Raw genomic sequence first — 18,656 nt, 5'->3', positions numbered from 1 at the left:
AGAACGTTTGGTCATTATAAGTAAACAAACCGGCTTGTCCTTTGTGATAAAAAGGATTGGGCCACTCGCTGCAATTATTTCTCTCGCATTTTACTTACTCGTACTTTATTCATCTCGTTACATCAAAACCCCCGAATACTTGTCCGTGAGCATTTACAGTGAATCCTTCATCAAAACTGCTTGTCAACACCTTCTGCTCCTCGTTGGGATCGACATTCTTACTTATCGAAGATACTACGATACACCCCCTATACTTGTGGGTCATCAATGTGCTACCTTTAAACAATTCAAAACTTTATTACTCCTTATTTGTGTCAATGTTTTATAGCTCATGAGGAAGTATGTGGTGTTTTATCTTTCAATCTTGTTGGGCAGCTTTCACCAATGGACTAGTGGCTTCATCCGCTTATCCAATAATTTTGCAAAAAGAGCCGGCGCGGGGTTCCCGACCCCCAATTAATCAACCTTCATTAATAATTCTCTTCACATGTTTTGCTCGATTCATCGGTAAGCAACTTAATTTTGCAAATAGACACTCCTTCATGGTATGTGAATGTTGGAAGGCACCCGAGGATTCGGTTAGCCATGGCTTGTGTAAGCAAAAGGTTGGGAGGAGTGTCAACCATAAATAAAACTAAAATACATGTGTAAACAAAAGAGAAGCGGGATGATCTACCTTGCTGGTAGAGATAACGTCCTTCATGGGAGCCGCTCTTTGAAAGTCTGTTTGGCAAGGGGGTTAGAGTGCCCACTACCATTCGTTGACAACAACAAACACCTCTCAAAACTTTACTTTTATGCTCTCTATATGATTTCAAAACTTAAAAAGCTCTAGCACATGATTTAATCAATGCTTCCCTCTGCGAAGGGCCATTCTTCTACTTTATTGTTGAGTCAGTTTTCCTATTCTTTCTATCTTAGAAGCAAACACTTGTATCAACTGTGTGCATTGATTCTTACATGTTTACCTTTATATTGCTTTGTGTTGACAATTATCCATGAGATATACATGTTGAAGTTGAAAGCAACCGCCGAAACTTTATCTTCCTTTGTGTTGCTTCAATATCTTTACTTTGAATTTATTGCTTTATGAGTAACTCTTATGCAAGTCTTATTGATGCTTGTCTTGAAAGTATTATTCATGAAAAGTCTATGATTCATTAGTTTACTCATTATCTTCATCATTGCTTCGAATCGCTGCATTCATCTCATATGCTTTACAATAGTATGATCAAGATTATGATAGCATGTCACTTCAGAAATTATCTTTGTTATCGTTTACCTACTCGAGGGCGAGTAGGAACTAAGCTTGGGGATGCTTGATACGTCTCAAACGTATCTATAATTTCTTATGTTCCATGCTACTTTTTTGATGATACTTACATGTTTTATACACACTTTACATCATTTTGATGCGTTTTCCGGAACTAACCTATTGACGAGATGCCGAAGTGTCAGTTCCTGTTTTCTGCTGTTTTTGGTTCCAGAAATCCTAGTAAGGAAATATTCTCGGAATCGGACGAAATCAACGCCCAACATCCTATTTTTCCCGGAAGGTTCCAGAGCATCGAAGAAGTACCGGAGAGGAGCCAGGGGGGCCCCACACGCCGTGGCGGCGCGACCAAGGGGTGGGGCGCGCCCCCTAGTGTGTGGGCCCACCGGGCCCCCTCCGAGGCTGCCCTTCCGCCTACTTAAGGTCTCCGTCGCGAAAACCCTACCACGTTCGACGAAACCGGAGAAAACCTTCCGCAGCCGCCGCCATCGCGAAGCCAAGATCCGGGGGACGAGAGTCTCCGTTCCGGCACGCCGCCGGGACGGGAAGTGCCCCGGAAGGCTCCTCCATCGACACCACCGCCATCTTCATCAACGCTGCTTGTCTCCCATGAGGAGGGAGTAGTTCTCCATCGAGGCTCGAGGCTGTACCGGTAGCTATGTGGTTAATCTCTCTCCTATGTGCTTCAATACAATAATCTCATGAGCTGCCTTACATGATTGAGATTCATATGATGATGCTTGTAATCTAGATGTCATTATGCTAGTCAAGTGGATTTTACTTATGTGATCTCCGGAGACTCCTTGTCCCACGTGTGTAAAGGTGACAGTGTGTGCACCGTGTGGGTCTCTTAGGCTATATTTCACAGAATACTTATTCACTGTTATGAATGGCATAGTGAAGTGCTTATTTATATCTTTTTATGATTGCAATGTGTTTTGTATCACAATATATCTGTGTGCTACTCTAGTGATGTTATTAAAGTAGTTTATTCCTCCTGCACGGTGTAATGGTGACAGTGTGTGCATCGTGTGGTACTTGGCGTAGGCTATGATTGTGATCTCTTGTAGATTATGAAGTTAACTATTGCTATGATAGTATTGATGTGATCTATTCCTCCTTTCGTAGTGTGAAGGTGACAGTGTGTGCATGCTATGTTAGTACTTGGTTTGGTTATGTTGATCTGTTATGCACTCTAAGGTTATTTAAATATGAACATTGAATATTGTGGAGCTTGTTAACTCCGGCATTGAGGGTTCGTGTAATCCTACACGGTTAGTGGTGTTCATCATCCAACAAGAGGGTGTAGAGTCTAGCATCTATTTATTTATTCTGTTATGTGATCAATGTTGAGAGTGTCCACTAGTGAAAGTATGATCCCTAGGCCTTGTTCCTAAATATCGCTATCGCTGTTTGTTTACTTGTTTTACCGCATCTATACTTCCCGCAATATTACCACCATCAACCACACACCAGTCCTGGACAGCAAAGTACTTTTCTGGTGCTGTTGCTACTGCTCGCATTTATTCATACCACCTGTATTTCACTATCTCTTCGCCGAACTAGTGCACCTATTAGGTGTGTTGGGGACACAAGAGACTTCTTTCTTTGTGGTTGCAGGGTTGCTTGAGAGGGATATCTTTGACCTCTTCCTCCCTGAGTTCGATAAACCTTGGGTGATCCACTTAAGGGAAACTTGCTGCTGTTCTACAAACCTCTGCTCTTGGAGGCCCAACACTGTCTACAAGAATAGAAGCACCCGTAGACATCAGACCCAGGGTTGTCGGGCGTGTCGCTGTCAGCAGCCACAGAGGATCCGGGAGCCATCTGTGTGGCAGCGGAAGGCATGTGGCGGGGCGCAGAAGATCCGCCCGCCTGATCGGCACTAGCCCGCGCACGCGACGCGGTAGTAGGAGAGTGGCGGGGAAGATCATGTCGGCTGACAGAAGATGCCGACAGCGCAGAATTGGCCGGGGGCCGACCCGAGGCGGAATGAGGGGATCCCGAGACAGAATCGGCCAGGGAATCAGCCTCGTGTCCGGCGATGTTGTCTCCTTGTGCTGATATTGCATGGGAGTTGTTTTGGCTATTTTCTTCATCATTTGCCACCAAATTTTCTACACGTAGTCGAGGCTGAGCAGCAGTAACCTGGGGAACAACAAAAGGAACACTCGAGCCAGGGTTAGTAGGACGATTATTATCATCATGTAATCCATTTAGGTGTTCGGTGTCATGCATAAAGGAGTGTAAGTATGGATCAAGCAAGAGTATTTCTTTGCGGAGTAAGGCACCAGCATTTGGATGTAGATTTTTGAAAGGAAAAATAGTCTCATCGAAAACTACATCACGAGATATATAGACACGACCAGTAGACACCTCAAGACATTTGAAACCCTTATGACGGGGACCATATCACAGAAAAACACATTGCGTAGAGCGAAAAGCGAGTTTGCGTTTGTTGTAGGAACACAGGTTTGGCCAACATGCGCAACCAAACACACGGAGAGAGGCATAGTCTGGGCATGTACCTAAGAATCGATGAATGGTAGTATCATTGTGAATAACTTTGCTAGGAAGCATGTTGATGAGATAAGTGGCAGTACGGAAAGCTTCATCCCAAAATTTAAGAGGCATATGAGCATGAGCTAAAAGAGCTAGAATGACTTCCACAATATGACGATGTTTTCGCTCAGGTAAACCATTCTGTTGGTGAGCATGAGGGCATGACACATGATGAGAGATGCCTTCGGACCGAAAGAGGGAGTTCAATTTCTCATATTCACCTCCCTAGCCCGTGAGGATTTTGGAGTCATATTTGCGTTCAACTAATTTTTGGAAGTTGACAAACGCAAAATAAGCATCAAATTTTTTCTTAAGCAAATAAATCCACGTAAACTTGTTGTAATCATCAATGAAACTTATATAATGATCATGTTTTCCCACAAAAGTAGGCGCAGGACCCCATACACCAGAAAAAATCAAATGAAGAGGGGCAGTCGAAACACTAGTGGATATGGGATATGGGAGTTGACGACTCTTAGCCTGCATGCATGAATCACACACTAGGACTCCAAACTACTATCTTTTATTGAAGGAAGATTATTCTTGCTAACAATTTGGCTAACAACTGCTTGAGAAGGATGACCTAGACGACTATGCCACCTTGCTTGAGTGAGCTTGGCGGCAACAAAAGTATGCTTGGAGGAGGAGGAGGATACCAACGACGATATGAGTCGATACAACCCCCCCTACGCAGTGCCCTCTTTGAATTATTTTCCGCGTGACCTGATCCTTGATCAAAAATAAGAACGGGTGGAACTCAATGAACACACGATTATCAAGGGTAAAGCGATGTATGGAAAGAAGATTTTTTGAGGCATGTGGAACATGAAGAATATTATGGAGCTGAAAATTTTGTGCAGGAGTACGAACAACTGGATGACCAACATAGGAAATAATCATACCTTGACCACCAGCCGTGTTGCCCCGATCGTTGTCGCGATACTTGTCACGGACCGTCAGATTGTTCAGCTCCCTGGCAATGTGATGCGAGGCACCACTGTCATGATACCAATTGGTATCCACGCCATAGGAGGCAACATGGACCTCCTTGTCGTCAGAGTCATCATCATCTTCTTGAAACCGCCACCAACAATCTCTAACAGCGTGACCTTCTTTGTTGCAGATCTGGCAGGTCGTGTTGACCCACGGTGTGGTGCGGCGTCTCCCACGGCCATGACCACGTCCCCCTCCAGGGGGTGCACATCCACCTCCACGGCCTTGGTGAGGCGTGCGATCATTGCAGCGATCATCACGTCGATCACGACGCCTATCGCGGCGATCGGAGGAGTCACCACGGTCATCATAGTCACCGCGCGACTGGTTGGTGTAGCGCCCACATCCTCGTTAGGCGGTGTTTGCAGAAGTCTCAAATTATGTCTCGACAGGGGCACCCAGAAGCTCCTGATGCTGATCATAGGCTCGTAGCTGGGCGTAGAGATACGGAACGGTGATCAGAATAGTGGTGTTCGCGCCAATGGCCGCCACAAGAGAGTTGTACGTGGATCCAAGTCCCGCTAGGATGAGGGAGCAATGCTCCCATGTGCTGATGATCTCGCCGGTAGCTGTAAGTTCATCGACGATGCCATGCATCTTGGCAAGAAAGGCATCGGTAGACATCTGCAATTTTTTGTATTCACCAATGCGACCCGTAGATTCGTGATCTGGGTCTGGTTTTGCGAGGCGAACATCTCCGCTCGCCAGACACCGGCGGAGGTCTCGATTCTCTGCACGTGAGGGAGAACCTCAGAGCTGATCGACTGAAGGAGGTACCCCAACACGATCAGGTCTTTGGAGATCCAGGTATGTTAGGCGGGGTTATCGATTTTCTTCGGCGTTTGATCAGCAACATCCTTATCCACCGGCTCGATGACGACGGTCTCCAAAGGAGCCGCGTCTTTGCCGGTGAGGAGGCCATAGAGCCGAGCTCCGCGAATCAGCGGTAGCACTTGGGCACGCCACCCAGAATAGTTTGCCCGTGTCAACTTGTCGGATGGGGGCGACCCCAGGTTGATGGATGGTGGGTTGGAGGATGACGCCATGAGGATGTCGATCGGGGTCGAGGAAGGGGTGGCGGCGGCGATGAGATAGGGCTAGGGTTTGCGATCAGTTTTGTCGGCGAAGAGGCCGGCTTGATACCATGTGAAACGAACAGGTAGAGGGTCTACTCGGTTCAATATCCCGAATCCCTTTGATCTCTATTTATGTGGGCAGCACAATGCGGTGCTTAGCTTGTACAATACGATTACATATAGAGTCCTAGACGTATATATACAAGTAGGATAGTATTCTACTTCCAACAAATTAGTCACGCTAGTTAACAACTGACGAGGTGACTACGTGCTCTTACTTCCATCAAAGATGCCCTTCCCTAGGTCTCACTTTTACCTTTCATCTCTCCTTTGCTGTCACTCATCGACCAGTTGCTACTTGCTCCTTCCTTTCAGTTGATGAGTCCCTTTTCAGCCAGAGCCCACCACACCATGTGCCCCCATCGCCCTCACACCGTAGTGGTAGATCCATCGCCTCAACATGTCAGGGATCGACAGATTAATGAAACAAAAAGAGATTGCTTGATAAAGATGGAGATGGGGGAGGAGGAGGAAAGAGAAGTGGCATCTCGATCTCAGGGTGACGGTGCCCTACCATGGTCCTTGCATGCGATGCGATGCAAAACAACAACAGAAAGCGGGAAAAGAAAGGCTAGCTAGGTTGTCTCACTAGGGACACGAGACAAATGGAGCCCCTCTACTAGCAGTGGGGAAAAGCAAGATAACTTTTTCATCTTTTTGTTTGCTTCAATGATAAGTCATCTGTTTGTTGCCATTTTTTCTTCAGTACTTGTTTTTTCTTTTAGGACTACTTATGGCAATGGTTAACTTTGAACTGCAAGTTTCAGGCTATCATGCATGCGAGTGCTATATATTTGTCACTTGTGTTTACGAACAAGAGTGTGATTATTATTCACTGAATTATTTTTACCTGTGGAGAAATGATGAACTCATGAACCAATGATAAGGCCTTTTTATTTATTGTTGCCGTGGTCGGTGCTGTGTGTAACCCCACCCCAACCCCATCTATGTTTTCTCCTAGTAATTTTGCTTCGTTTGGCCTTGTCCTTATTTTCGTGTGAAAAAACAGGTAGGAATTTCACCACCCCTCCCTCCAGCAACCGTTCGAAAATATAAGAAATTTTACAAGAAAACATGGGAACCCTAATATATACATTCAGCTCTCTGAATGCGCTTGAAGAACAAGATTAGGATTGAACATGGAAAAGGAAGAAAAGGAAGGATTTCAAACATCCAGATGTATACATGCATGCATGACATTCCACAGTTGTTCAGTCAGCTTTTCTGATGGTGGGCTAATGCATGTTTCTTCCCATGAAAGTTAGACCATGCATAATCATTCAAGTCGTTTGTTGGATCCTTCCAACCGGGTTGGCTAGCTACTCCCTGCCCCGGCCCTCTGGATCGTGCAAGATGAGAGTAGGGTAGGAACAGTGTGCAGCAAAAAGGCCTTTCCTGAAAGGCCTTCTCATGAGACCATCAGGTGGCCCCAATACAAAAACTAGCCATGTGAGTTGCTCAACGTAAGGTCAAACTATATGGAATCTGTAGGTTGGTTGTTGGTTTAGCTAGCTTGATAAAAACGAGCCCCATCTTCTAGTGGTTACATGCCAGTTTAGTTAAGAGTCATTACTCGGTGGCTACTAAACTTATCATTAGGGGGATATTGAGCTGCTCTCACAAATGAAGCTGCTGAAAAAAAAAATCCTTCGTGCCATCCTAGTACCAATATGCACAAACTGAATCAATTCTCGTGAACAGCAATGTAATATCCACCTGCCATCAATTCTGAACTGATTAACCATAGCCAGTGGATGTACATGCAGCCCAGCCCATCATCAGCCCATTAGTCGAAAGGCGTGACGATGTCACATCCTTATTTTGTAAAGATCACTACTAGCCCAAACTACCATTTTGAATGCAAAGTGAAAGAGCTTAGAGCATCTCCAGCCGCGTCCCCCAAACCGTCCCCCAAACCGCGCCGGATCGAGCGTTTGGGGGACGTGTTTCGTTCGTGCCGCGTTTGGGGGACGTCGCTCCCCAGCCGCGTCCCCCAAACGCCGCCCCCAAACATTTAAAGTATTTTTTTGGCTAGAAAGAAACTATTTAATAATATTCAAATCGGTTGAACATAAACAAATTATATATAAAACTTCGAAAAAATATAATTAAATACATATAAACTATCTACTTCTTCTTCTTCGCCGATGGCCCCGCCTCGTCGTCGTCATCGCGGTGGCGCTTCCTGCTCGTCACCTCTTCCGAAGAGGCGGTGTCGGCGCTCGACGCGTCGTCGTCGCCGGTGCTCGTCGGCTGCGCCTTGGCCTTCGCCTTGGCCTTGGCCTTGGCCTTGGCGGCCTTCGCCTTGGAAGCCTTCGCCTTGGCTGCCTTCGCCTTGGCCGCCTTCGCCTTCGCACGGGCCACCGCCGCCGCCGCGGCCTCGCTCTCTTCTTCCTCCTCCTCCCGGCCCGGCCCATTCCTCCTCGCCGTCAACCGGCGGCGGGGAATCGTCGCCGGCCGCTCGGCGTCCCCGGCTCTCTCCCACCAATGGCGCCGGCCCGGCGGGCTTTCCCTCGCCGGGAGGTGTCGGACGGGAGCCGGGAGATGTAGCTCATCGTCGCCGGAGGTGCTCGGATGAAGGCTTGGATGAATGGTGGCGTGCGTACGGCGTACGTACGGGTCTTATTGAGCGCGGATGAACGGCGGCGCGAAGTCGAAGAGAGCAGCGGTTGCTCTTCCGAGGAGTCGGCGCTCCATTCCGGCGGGGTTGGCGCGTCGTCGACGCGCTTGCCAATGCGACGGTTCCGCTTCTCGTCAACCGCACCGTCGCTACGTATGTGGCGGTTGAGCGTCCGAGCCGCCGACGGGTCGGCCCCGCGCCTCCTCGCCTCTCATTTCGTTGTGTCCGGCGTGCCCGAGTGCGTCCCCCGTGGGACGGGGACGGGCTCGGGACGCCGGACACCGAATGGGGGCGCGCCGGACAAAAAAGGGCTTTGGGGGACGCGGCTGGAACGCTTTTTTTGTCCGGCGCGCCCCAAATCGCTTTGGGGGACGGTTTGGGGGACGCGACTGGAGATGCTCTTACACTCAGTGAGGCGAGCGTGCTGCATCTCTCTCACACTGGTTGCCCGTGGAGGTAAAACCTATACACCGACCAGGTCGGTGGCTACCGGCCACCGCACACCCCCTGGTCGGGTATGGGCCGGGCCCATTTGGGTCTGTTTAACCTGTGCAGTTCGTTTTTGTTTTTTGCTTTTTTTCTTTTCTGGTTTTTTTTTCTGTTTTCTTTTCTTTTTTCTGTTTTCTGTTTTTGTTATATTTTTCAGTTCGAAAACTTTTAATTTTTAAAAATTGTTCAAATTGAGAAAATGTTTAAATTCAAAAATGTTCAAATTTGAAAACCGTTCAAATTTAAATTTTTGAAAAATGTTCAAACTTTGAAACTGTTCAAATTTTAAAATTGTTCAGTTAAAAATGTTCAATTTTAAAAAATGTTCAACTTAAAAAAATGTTCAAATTTAAAACTGTTTAGATTCTAAAATTTGTTCAGTTTTGAAAATGTTCAAATTTTACGGAATATTCTATCTCAAAAAATATTTTTATGTTCCCAAAAAAGTTGTTAGATTTTAAAAACGGAAATATAAACAGAAAAGATAAAACAGCAAAAAGGAAAGAAAAAGGAAAAAAGCTTACCTGTTGGGATGGGCCGCGGCCCACTGAACCGCCCCGAGTTGCGGGGGTGTGCGGTGCGTTGCACCGACCGACCAGGTCGGTATACAGCACGTCCCGCCCGTGGAACCTATAAGCCGACTAAGTTGGCGCATACCACGCCCGTGGGGTGGGCCGGCCCATTTAGGCGCTGCAGGTTTTTTTCTGAGTTTTCTGTGTGTGTTTTTATCCCTGTTTATTTTTTTATTCTTTCAATTATTATTTTTATTTTTTATTTTATGTTTCTCTTTATTTTAAGATTCGATAAATATTAATGTTCGCAATAATGTTTAGATTTAAAAAAAAATCGTTTAAATTTCATTATCTAAAAATCTTCAATCTCAAAAAATATTTAAATTTATAAATTTTTTAAAATTTCTCAATCTTTGAAATGTTCAATTTTCGGAAAATTTCTATCTTACAAAATGTTCAATTTTTTAAAATGTCTAGATTTTTTTTTGTTTTTTCAAAAATGTTTATATATTCTAAAGAATTAAAAAATATTAGCCTAGCCAGAAAGGTCCTAGTCGGGATCAGCTAACTCGATGCTACAATATAAAACACGTAATATTTCTGAAATTAAAGAAAATAATAACAGTTTTTAAGAAAAATCCAAGGAAAGTGTCCTGCCCATTGACATTCAAAAATGTATTGGGTCGAGCTATCTCACCTCAGCTTCTTTTCTACTTTGGTTACTGGACCATTTCAGTTCATGGCCTCTTAATGCTTGACATGGTGTAACTTCATTTTTGGTCTTGACACGGCCAACAAAGGACATGAAAGACCCTTCTAAAAAAACTAGAGAGTTTCCAATTGTAAGCGAGATTACTTCCAGTTTAACTGTACTATAACTGAGTTTTATTCTAGTTGCAAATAGGGTTGGAACAGAAATTTTCTAGTAGTTTGTGGATAACTGATTTTTTCATGTTTAAGCCTGGTTGTAATAGAGATTTTTTTTCTATATGCAACTAGGGTTGTAACTGAGATTTTTCAATTGCAACTGCCTTTGCAAATAAGTTATTTTTAGTTGTAGGTGTTGTTGCAACTGATTTTTTCAGCTGCAATTGAGGTTGCAACAAAGATATTTTCGGTTGTAAGCAAGGTTGCAACTATATTTTTTATAGTTTCAGTTATGAAATAAAACTATCAAAAGAATTGAGGTATACAATTTCTATGAAGAAACAATACATAAAAACTACCTATGTAAATGCATACCTACTTAAGGTTCACACAAACTAAAAAGGAAACTAGCCCAAGAGGGATACACGTTTAAAAAACATTAAATAAACCCTACACACAAAAGCCAACAACCCTGGAAAGAAAAAACAATGTGAAAATGCCCAACTCCTCGTGGGCAACACCAGCTTCACGAAGAAAAAGAAGAGCAAATAGATGCAGGTCTGTTCCTTGCAAACCACCCATTGCCCGAAGGAACAACAGAAACACATCTAATAGTTACTATCTCCGAACCTAATTAATTGACGTATCCATGTGCTAATTACATGCACGGGCGTGCCTCCCTCCGCGTCAATTAAATCCGACCGGAGAGGGTACAAAATAAATTGATAACTATGTTAATTTTCTGCTAGTTGGAAATTAGCAATTCTATTAATTATATATCAGTGGGATGGAATCATATCACTTGATGAGAATTAAGGTAATAGGTGGTGTCATCGAACCTAAGTTGCAATCTACAATAAAATAAATAGCGAAGCAATCTAACATTTTAGGGCATTTTACTGAGTTTCAACCACGAATCACGAAACAATCAGGGCCTCCATGTTTGCAACTCGTGCTACTATAAATCACGATCCAATGCCATGGTCCAGGAATTGAGAATTAAGTTAATTTCCAGTTGACCGAGCGAGAATTAGGAAAATCTTTATCAAACATAGCGTGGTGTTCATCTCGAGCATAGACGTCGCATTCACCGTTATTACGATTGATGAGTTAGTGCGATAAAACTCGTTACAATTTCGCAACGCTAGGAAAAAAAATGTATTCGCAAAAAAAAGCAATATGAACAGTTAATAGGAATACATGCAGATTAGCAGCAACATCATTGATGAGGTGGTACTAGCAACAATTGTGGTGTTCTGGACATGCTTGGATGGAGCCGTTTCTAGCAGCTCAAGGCCGGGAAGGAGACCACGTCGTTGTCGCACCGGCTGCAGAGGAAGACGTGCGGGACGTCCTCTGCGTCCGCGACCCCGGCGCAGCGCGTGTGCTGCCACGCCTCGCAGATGTCGCAGCAGGCCATGCGCTCGCCGTCGTCGTCGTCCGCGCCACACACGCAGTCGACGACCCTCTCTCCGACGTCGCCGCTCCCCTCGCAGATGGCCGGCGCTTCCTTTTTCAGGTCACCGTCCTCGGCCTGGTGCTGCTGCTCCTCGTCGACCACCCCTTCAACCACGACGGTGCTCCCGACGCCGATCAGGCCGAGCACGGCGCTGGCATCCTGGCCGGCGCCGATCCCCAGGACGGACTCTGCCGTGAAGGTCCTGAGAGCGAGGTACATGTCCCTGAACAGCCTCTGCACCTCCCACTTGAGCTCCCCGACGGTGGCATGTGCCGGCACGGTGACCGTCTCGTACGGAGGAACCAGCTCCGGGCCCCCGTTCCTGACGACCAAGGTGCAGCACAGGCTGACGTAGACATGTCCGATTCCGCCGTTGCTGGTCGCGGCCATGATCCCTTCGTGGTAGTCCTTGACGAAGTGCTTGATGTCCAGGACCATCCTCACCGCCACGGGGATGGCGCCGAAGGCGCCGGTGGTGAGCGCCTGGCTGGGCTCCTTGAGCACGTGCCTGTACAGGTGCACGAGGTCCCTCATGAGCTGCGCCCTGGTGAGGTGGAACCGCACCCTCATCTTGCCCTGGCCCGGAGTAGCCACGCCGGCGCCCGGCGCGGCAGCCGGCAGCACGCTGGACACGTCCTCGAGGCAGTACTCGAGGACCTTGGTGACGGGGTTCATGGCGCGGCGCACGACGTAGTTGCCGACGATGTGGTTGCCGAGGGACTTGAGCACGAAGTCGAGGAGGCCCGTGTCGCCGATGTAGGCGCGCGCGGCGTCGCGCACCTCCTGCCGCGTGACCCAGCGCGCGTCGGAGGAGGAGCGGCGGAGCGCGTCGACGACGGCGCGGGCCGCCATGTCGACGCGCTTGGCCGACCAGCGGCAGGAGGCGTCGGACATGATGCCGCGGTAGTCCATGGCGGTGACGGAGGTGGCGGGGAGGCGCGTGCGCAGGTCGAGCATGAAGCGGAGGAGGTCGCCGAGGTTGAGCAGCTTGTGGCCGCTGATGGCCTGGTACTTGGTGACCAGCATGGGGAGGTCCTGGGTGAAGCAGCTGAGGTGCGGCAGGAGCACGCAGAGCGGCACGGACTGGAGCGCGTGGAGGGACTGCTGGTACGCCTGCAGCGCCACGCCGTAGCTCGGCCGGCCGTACCGGTAGCCCCACCGCCCGAACCATGTGTCGCCGTATGCCACGCCGTGGAGAAGCCTCAGCACCATGTGCCCTTTCCTCGCCGTGTCCACAAGGCTCACCTTCCTTGCAACACAGAACGGTGAGTACACACGTGAGAAGTCATCGCTCTGCCGCTCATGCAGCATATATATACGCCGTGGCAAGTTTAAGTTTGTGATTGCAACGTCACATATGCATACATATGTACCTTACGTGTAAGGCTGAGCATATGCGGTCCCAGAGGTCCATGATCTGGTGGCCGGAGACGAAGTCGGAGCCGCCCTCGAAGCCATGGATGCCGACGAGGTGGCCGTAGCCGTTGAGGTGCACGATGCCGTGCAGCAAGTGGCCCCTGGAGGTCGCCGTCCCCTTCGACGCCTTCTCGGTGCCGCCGCCGTGGCCGCTGACCCCGTAGCACAGGCCATCGGTTTCCACCGAGGACTCCCTCTTGGGCAGCACGAAGTGGAACCTCTTGCTGCATATCAGGTGCCGGCCCCAACCTGCGACACGACCGATGACCTCCCGTGATTACGTCAACGTCGATCATACTTTGATCGCGTTCGTGCGAGCGGTATGGTTATGCGAAGCGTGTACCGACGACACGGCAGAGGTGGCACTGGCGGTGCGGCGAGGCGGCGACCTCCTCCTCGACGACGAAGAGCCTGACGACGGTGGGCGGGTGGCGGTGCAGCTCGAGCTGGAACGACCAGCACCTGGTCTCCCCAGGGGCGCCGGCCTCCAGGTGCGCCAGCCCGAGCAGCGTCCTGACGTTGTCACGGAACGCGCCGGCGAGCTGCGCCGGGTAGCCGGGCTGGCAGAAGGAGTCGAACCGGAACAGCACCTCGCCGCGCTTCCTCCGCCGCGAGCTCCCCAGGCTGATCACCATCGTCTTCGCCATGTCAGTGTGCCTAGAGGACGGACGGTGGCATGGACTGGACCTCGCCGCACTTTATGGTGCGGATCGAGATCATCTAGTAGCGGCAGCGGTTCCTTCGGCTTCATCTCACGCGGTAAGTGCCCGGGATTTAGAAAGCTTCGGCGGTCTGGTGGGAGATGAGCTCCATAAACAAATGGACCATGCATCCTTCTAGACTAGACATGCTGCTCCTTCACAAACATTCTACTCAAACTTTACACACAACACCTCGCGTTTTCTTCTCTCGTTTACTACCAGCGATGAACATGCACACACATACTACAGTCGTCAAAATCATCACTGCAATTGATGATGGCATGATGTGAATGCAAATATTGCAGAACTTCTGCCCTTAAAAACCCAGGACTTAAACCAGTGTTATCAGATACATACACTGATGAATGTCACAAGCACAAAATAATTGATTCATGAACACACTACTTTGATATAGGAAACAAGCAGGGTGTCATATGCAAATGCGGTGCGAGGATATCTATAAGATACAGATGAATGGTATAAGCATGAAGTAAGCTCAACGAAGTATGCCTTGCCTAACTGAATGGTAGGGTGCAGTAGTTTAAGATCAGGGAACCGCTTTTTCACAATTGTTTAGCTAGCACAGAATGGAACGCATGGTCTATAACTTCGGCACCCCGTGGAAGTGTGAAGCGGATGTATATTCATCCACAACTACCGCCTTCACAGAGTAGGTGGCCCAAATGGCCACCGTGAGCTATTTGTTAAGTACCATCATACCATTTTAATCCTGAAACTGTTATTTTTTTCCTAAGATTTACACCGTGTTCTCACACATAAAGCAGCTATGTGCCTTCTGAAACTCAAAGGCATGAACCCATAGCTGTTATTCTTCTCTGTCCTTGATATCTACCAATTGCTCTGTTATCTATGCACTACCAAGAGCTGCAGGGGTTAACGTGAACTACTGCACCAGATTTTGATCTGCATGATCAATAATGTACACTATGGAGCAGTAATGATGCACAATGTCAGAAGCTCACTTGGGCTTGTCCAATGATGTTCTCTTGTCATTCTTCACGAGACTCCATGTAACACGACCGAGTGAGCCGAATCTGCAGGGAAGGCGACATATAAAGTAATGCAGCTACTGAGACCAAATAATGAGATAAAATGAAGCTCACCTGAGCAAACGCATAGATTGCCTGCACGATCCTAGCATAATCGGTCCCGAGCATCTGAATCACAATATCAGCCAAGAGTGTGCCCCACATTCTGTGTAAAAGTTAAGTGCATAAAGAGTTAGACTCTAAATTCCACAGAACAACACAAATATTCCATGCGCAGAGGGCAATCTAAATTTGATTAAATCATGGTGTAAGATAGATATTGAAAGCCAGGAAAGATTCATGAAAATATACTATTGAAGTATTAGGATAAACATACATTGGTCCAAGTAAAGTCATGAAACTCCTAAGACCAACATATCTAGAAGCTGCACGAGCCAAACCCTGCATACAGTAAGAGGATTATTCAATCTTGACATATAAATGTCCTATCTTTAACAAAAACATGGGTACAATAGCAGTAATGTGTGGAAGTAGATGCTAGGAAAATACAGTATTACCTGTTCAGCTGCAAGCAAGCCAACTCTAGATTCAAGGTTAACAGCAGCTAATCGGCCACCCTGGGAATTGCAGTTTTCATTACTTCTGGAGAATATTCAATTACCACAGTTGTGAATTTTTTTTTGAGCTGAGTTGTGAATATTTCGAGAATACACGACAGTTATGAATATTGCTGGCAACATGCAAATACGATTAGTCTAAAAAAATACGATTAGTCTAAAAAAATACGATTAGTCTAAAATGTCAAGCTTAATTTTCCAATACATTTTGCAGATGGCTAAAGAAAAAAAAGAGCTTATACTAGGGGAAACACAGATATGAGTTTATTTCTATTGCTCTGTTGATGAACACATAAAATTCAGGAGCACCGAATCAAACAGAATCAATTAAAATAGGTATACCTGCTTAACAAGTTCTTTCTTTATCTCATAATTAGCTGTCTCCATCAGCAGCTTTCCAGACAGTCTCTTGGCTAACTACCATAATGGTAAGTAACATCAATAAACAACGATGCTGTGAGAAGTAATTGAATTAGATCTGTTAACAATAGACTATATGTCGTACCGATTCATAGATTGTTTTCACTGTCAATGCACTCCCACCCTTCCATAAGAAAGAAATAATTGAAATTAGCCAAACAACTGAAGGATCACAAGGAGAGAAGAAAAAAATAAACAATTGTTGCAAATACCTTCAAGAATGTACTTTCTAGTCCCTTTGACCCAATCCTCCAAGCAGCGTCAGTAAGCACCTTCCAGTTATTTACTTCACATCTGGGTTTTTCATTCGGAGATCTCTGTTTATCCCATGGAAATGAGAGTGATCCCTTCTGGCGGCTAAATGGAGAGATCTAAAAAGGTTACATTTAAGACCAGTAGTGTAGCAAAGAGAGTAGAATATCAGACTTGTATGAGAGAATAGGTCTTAGAAGTTTTCATACACAGGGGAAATTGGCAAGTAAGGAATGCCATTAGTACATGATGACCCTATGTTGACTAACAGTATATATGGTAATAATATATGGCAGAATATATATGTCCGGTTATATAACTTAAGGCCATTTGCATACATCCCATGCAAATTTTGTATGGGCATCCTTATACTTTCCCATAAATGTAAATACCTTGAATATTCATCCAGGAGATGTAGAAATATTTCTGCCTCCAGGTCCGCAGTACATAATTTACTGGAGCATTGGACACCAAGTTCTTTTCTTACTTGAAGTAAGACATTCCTGTATGATGGTCTCCGGCCCCTATGAAGAACGATAGTACAGGTGCAGAACATGAAAAGAGGTGGAGAACTATGTCAGATTGAGTACACATGGTAACGAATCTATCAGGACAACATTTCTATTCGAGAGAGGAAAAAATACTGCACTGACCTTATAATTGAGCGGGCATCTGCAGCAAGATACAAGAACCTGGACTCTAATTTTGAGATGAAAACATCTCTCTCCTCGATATCATCCAGAGCAACAACAGAAACAGAGTTCGGCCTTTTTGCGATTGATTTTATCACTGGGCTGAGATAACTATAAAATAAGGAAGCATAAAGTCAAAGTTTATTGTGCTAACATTGTGAAACATTGGAACAGTATGAGAAGTAGATATTGTTCCACAACTTTTCATGGCAGTCCTATGGTGGAAACTCATGAAGGTGATTAGGTCTAATTGAATCCGTGATCAAAATAAATAGAACTCAAGAAAACAAACCGATGGTTTCAAAACTCAATATATGGAAGGAGAAACGAAAAGGAAAGTAGTATTACTTATTTCCAAATAAATATTGTGATCTAGTTGAACCTCTGTCCTGCATAAATTCACAGTTCTTATCCTCTCTGGCTCATAGGTTAAATGCATGAATTGCTTAGTGGTACTACTATTTTTGTAATCCTGCACAAAATCTACAAGCAACTAGATATATTTGCTAATTGTGACATCGAGCGTACTGTCCCAATGGGGTAGGAGTAACCATCGGTAAGAACCAAAAAGTCCAACACAAGTAAACAACTAGTATCAATTTCAACAGATCACATATGAACGCTTCTTATCCAAACTCCACCTAACAAATTAAACCCCGTCTCATGAAACCCATCGCTATTATCCAAACCACCCAATCCAGTTGTCTCAGTGAGTCAGTGGTAAACAGCATCGAAACAAACAGCAATGGACTAGACCTGGTGCCGTAGAGTATCTCCTCAAATTCCAGCAGCTCCTCGTCGGTGGCGAGCTCGAGCACCAGCCTCAGCTCCGGGTCAGACATATCTTCAAAAGCATACCAGTGAACCAACAATTACGAGAGTACAAATCAAGTTCACACCACAGACCCCAATTTGATTACGCGCGCATAGTACCTTCCGCCGCGGTCGCCGTGGAGTACGAAGCGGCCACGCGGGGTGGAAGGACGGGCTGGGCAGCCTGAGTCCTGCGGGTTCCGCCGAGGCGAGCAGAGGACGCGACCGCGGGAGCGCGGTGTTCGGCGTGGAGCGGCGAGGTTGGGACCCGCCGTGCTGCGTGTCGGCAGCGAAGCGAGGATTGGAGAGTGGTGGTGGTGAGGAACGGAAGGATTTTGGCGGTTGCGGCGGTGGCCATTGTCGGCAGATGCTATCGCCGGCGGGCGGACGGCGCGGTGGCCGGTGGATGGTCCAAACTCCAGAGTCCAGAGCCGCAACGAGGTTTTGTGGAGCAGAAGCAGAACACGGGCAATAAATTGCGGTCATACGGGAAAATTTTGTGTGGATTTTTCCCAGTTTGCTTCTTTCCCCGCTTTGTTTCTGCTAGTTTTGTTGTCTACCATAAAAATTTTTTTAGGGTTTGTTTACTTTGTTCTGAATCGCATCATTTTAGTACTACCTCTGTCTATAAATAGATGTCTTAGATTTATTAAATACTAGATGTATCTAGTAACTAAATAGTGTCTAGATACATCAAAATTTAACAAACTAAAGGCATCTATTTATGGAGTAGTATTTGTCCTTTGACAGGAACCTGTTCTCGCAAGCGTCGCGTTTAAAACTTCTTAGCTAAGTTTCTGCAATAACGGGACGACTGATTTCGT

The 18,656-nt window shown here is 46.5% G+C and overlaps 2 protein-coding genes across 2 annotated transcripts; both read right to left on the bottom strand.

The window, feature by feature from the left end:
* Positions 1 to 11,734: 11,734 nt before the first annotated feature.
* On the bottom strand, positions 11,735 to 13,974 carry LOC124651915 (PHD finger protein PERSISTENT TAPETAL CELL 1-like). The gene is made up of 3 exons (XM_047190928.1): positions 13,671 to 13,974; positions 13,285 to 13,576; positions 11,735 to 13,160 (listed from the first exon to the last, which is right to left on the bottom strand). The coding sequence occupies exons 1-3, from the start codon at positions 13,972 to 13,974 to the stop codon at positions 11,735 to 11,737; spliced, it is 2,022 nt and encodes a 673-aa protein (XP_047046884.1).
* Positions 13,975 to 14,469: 495 nt separating this feature from the next.
* On the bottom strand, positions 14,470 to 18,260 carry LOC124655428. Its single transcript, XM_047194323.1, has 10 exons — positions 17,953 to 18,260; positions 17,776 to 17,863; positions 16,720 to 17,130; positions 16,288 to 16,432; positions 16,161 to 16,199; positions 15,998 to 16,072; positions 15,596 to 15,655; positions 15,415 to 15,479; positions 15,153 to 15,243; positions 14,470 to 15,083 (listed from the first exon to the last, which is right to left on the bottom strand). The coding sequence occupies exons 3-10, from the start codon at positions 16,881 to 16,883 to the stop codon at positions 15,039 to 15,041; spliced, it is 684 nt and encodes a 227-aa protein (XP_047050279.1). The 5' UTR covers positions 16,884 to 17,130; positions 17,776 to 17,863; positions 17,953 to 18,260; the 3' UTR covers positions 14,470 to 15,038.
* Positions 18,261 to 18,656: the final 396 nt, after the last annotated feature.

The sequence above is a fragment of the Lolium rigidum genome, chromosome 5, assembly GCF_022539505.1.
Source record: "Lolium rigidum isolate FL_2022 chromosome 5, APGP_CSIRO_Lrig_0.1, whole genome shotgun sequence".
Taxonomy (NCBI): domain Eukaryota; kingdom Viridiplantae; phylum Streptophyta; class Magnoliopsida; order Poales; family Poaceae; genus Lolium; species Lolium rigidum.
The sequence above is the reverse complement of the archived record's forward strand: the minus strand, read 5'-3'. Positions and strand labels throughout refer to the sequence as shown.

Excerpts from the sequence above, each read along its gene's own strand:
- LOC124655428 (XM_047194323.1), bottom strand. The coding sequence starts at position 16,883 with ATGTTCTGCACCTGTACTATCGTTCTTCATAGGGGCCGGAGACCATCA. Across the intron at positions 16,433-16,719 it reads CTCCTGGATGAATATTCAAG|CCGCCAGAAGGGATCACTCT; the intron begins GTATTTACATTT and ends CTCTCCATTTAG. Across the intron at positions 16,073-16,160 it reads TGAAAACAATCTATGAATCG|TTAGCCAAGAGACTGTCTGG; the intron begins GTACGACATATA and ends CCATTATGGTAG.
- LOC124651915 (XM_047190928.1), bottom strand. The coding sequence starts at position 13,974 with ATGGCGAAGACGATGGTGATCAGCCTGGGGAGCTCGCGGCGGAGGAAG. Across the intron at positions 13,577-13,670 it reads CCACCTCTGCCGTGTCGTCG|GTTGGGGCCGGCACCTGATA; the intron begins GTACACGCTTCG and ends GTCGTGTCGCAG. Across the intron at positions 13,161-13,284 it reads TGCTCAGCCTTACACGTAAG|GAAGGTGAGCCTTGTGGACA; the intron begins GTACATATGTAT and ends CTGTGTTGCAAG.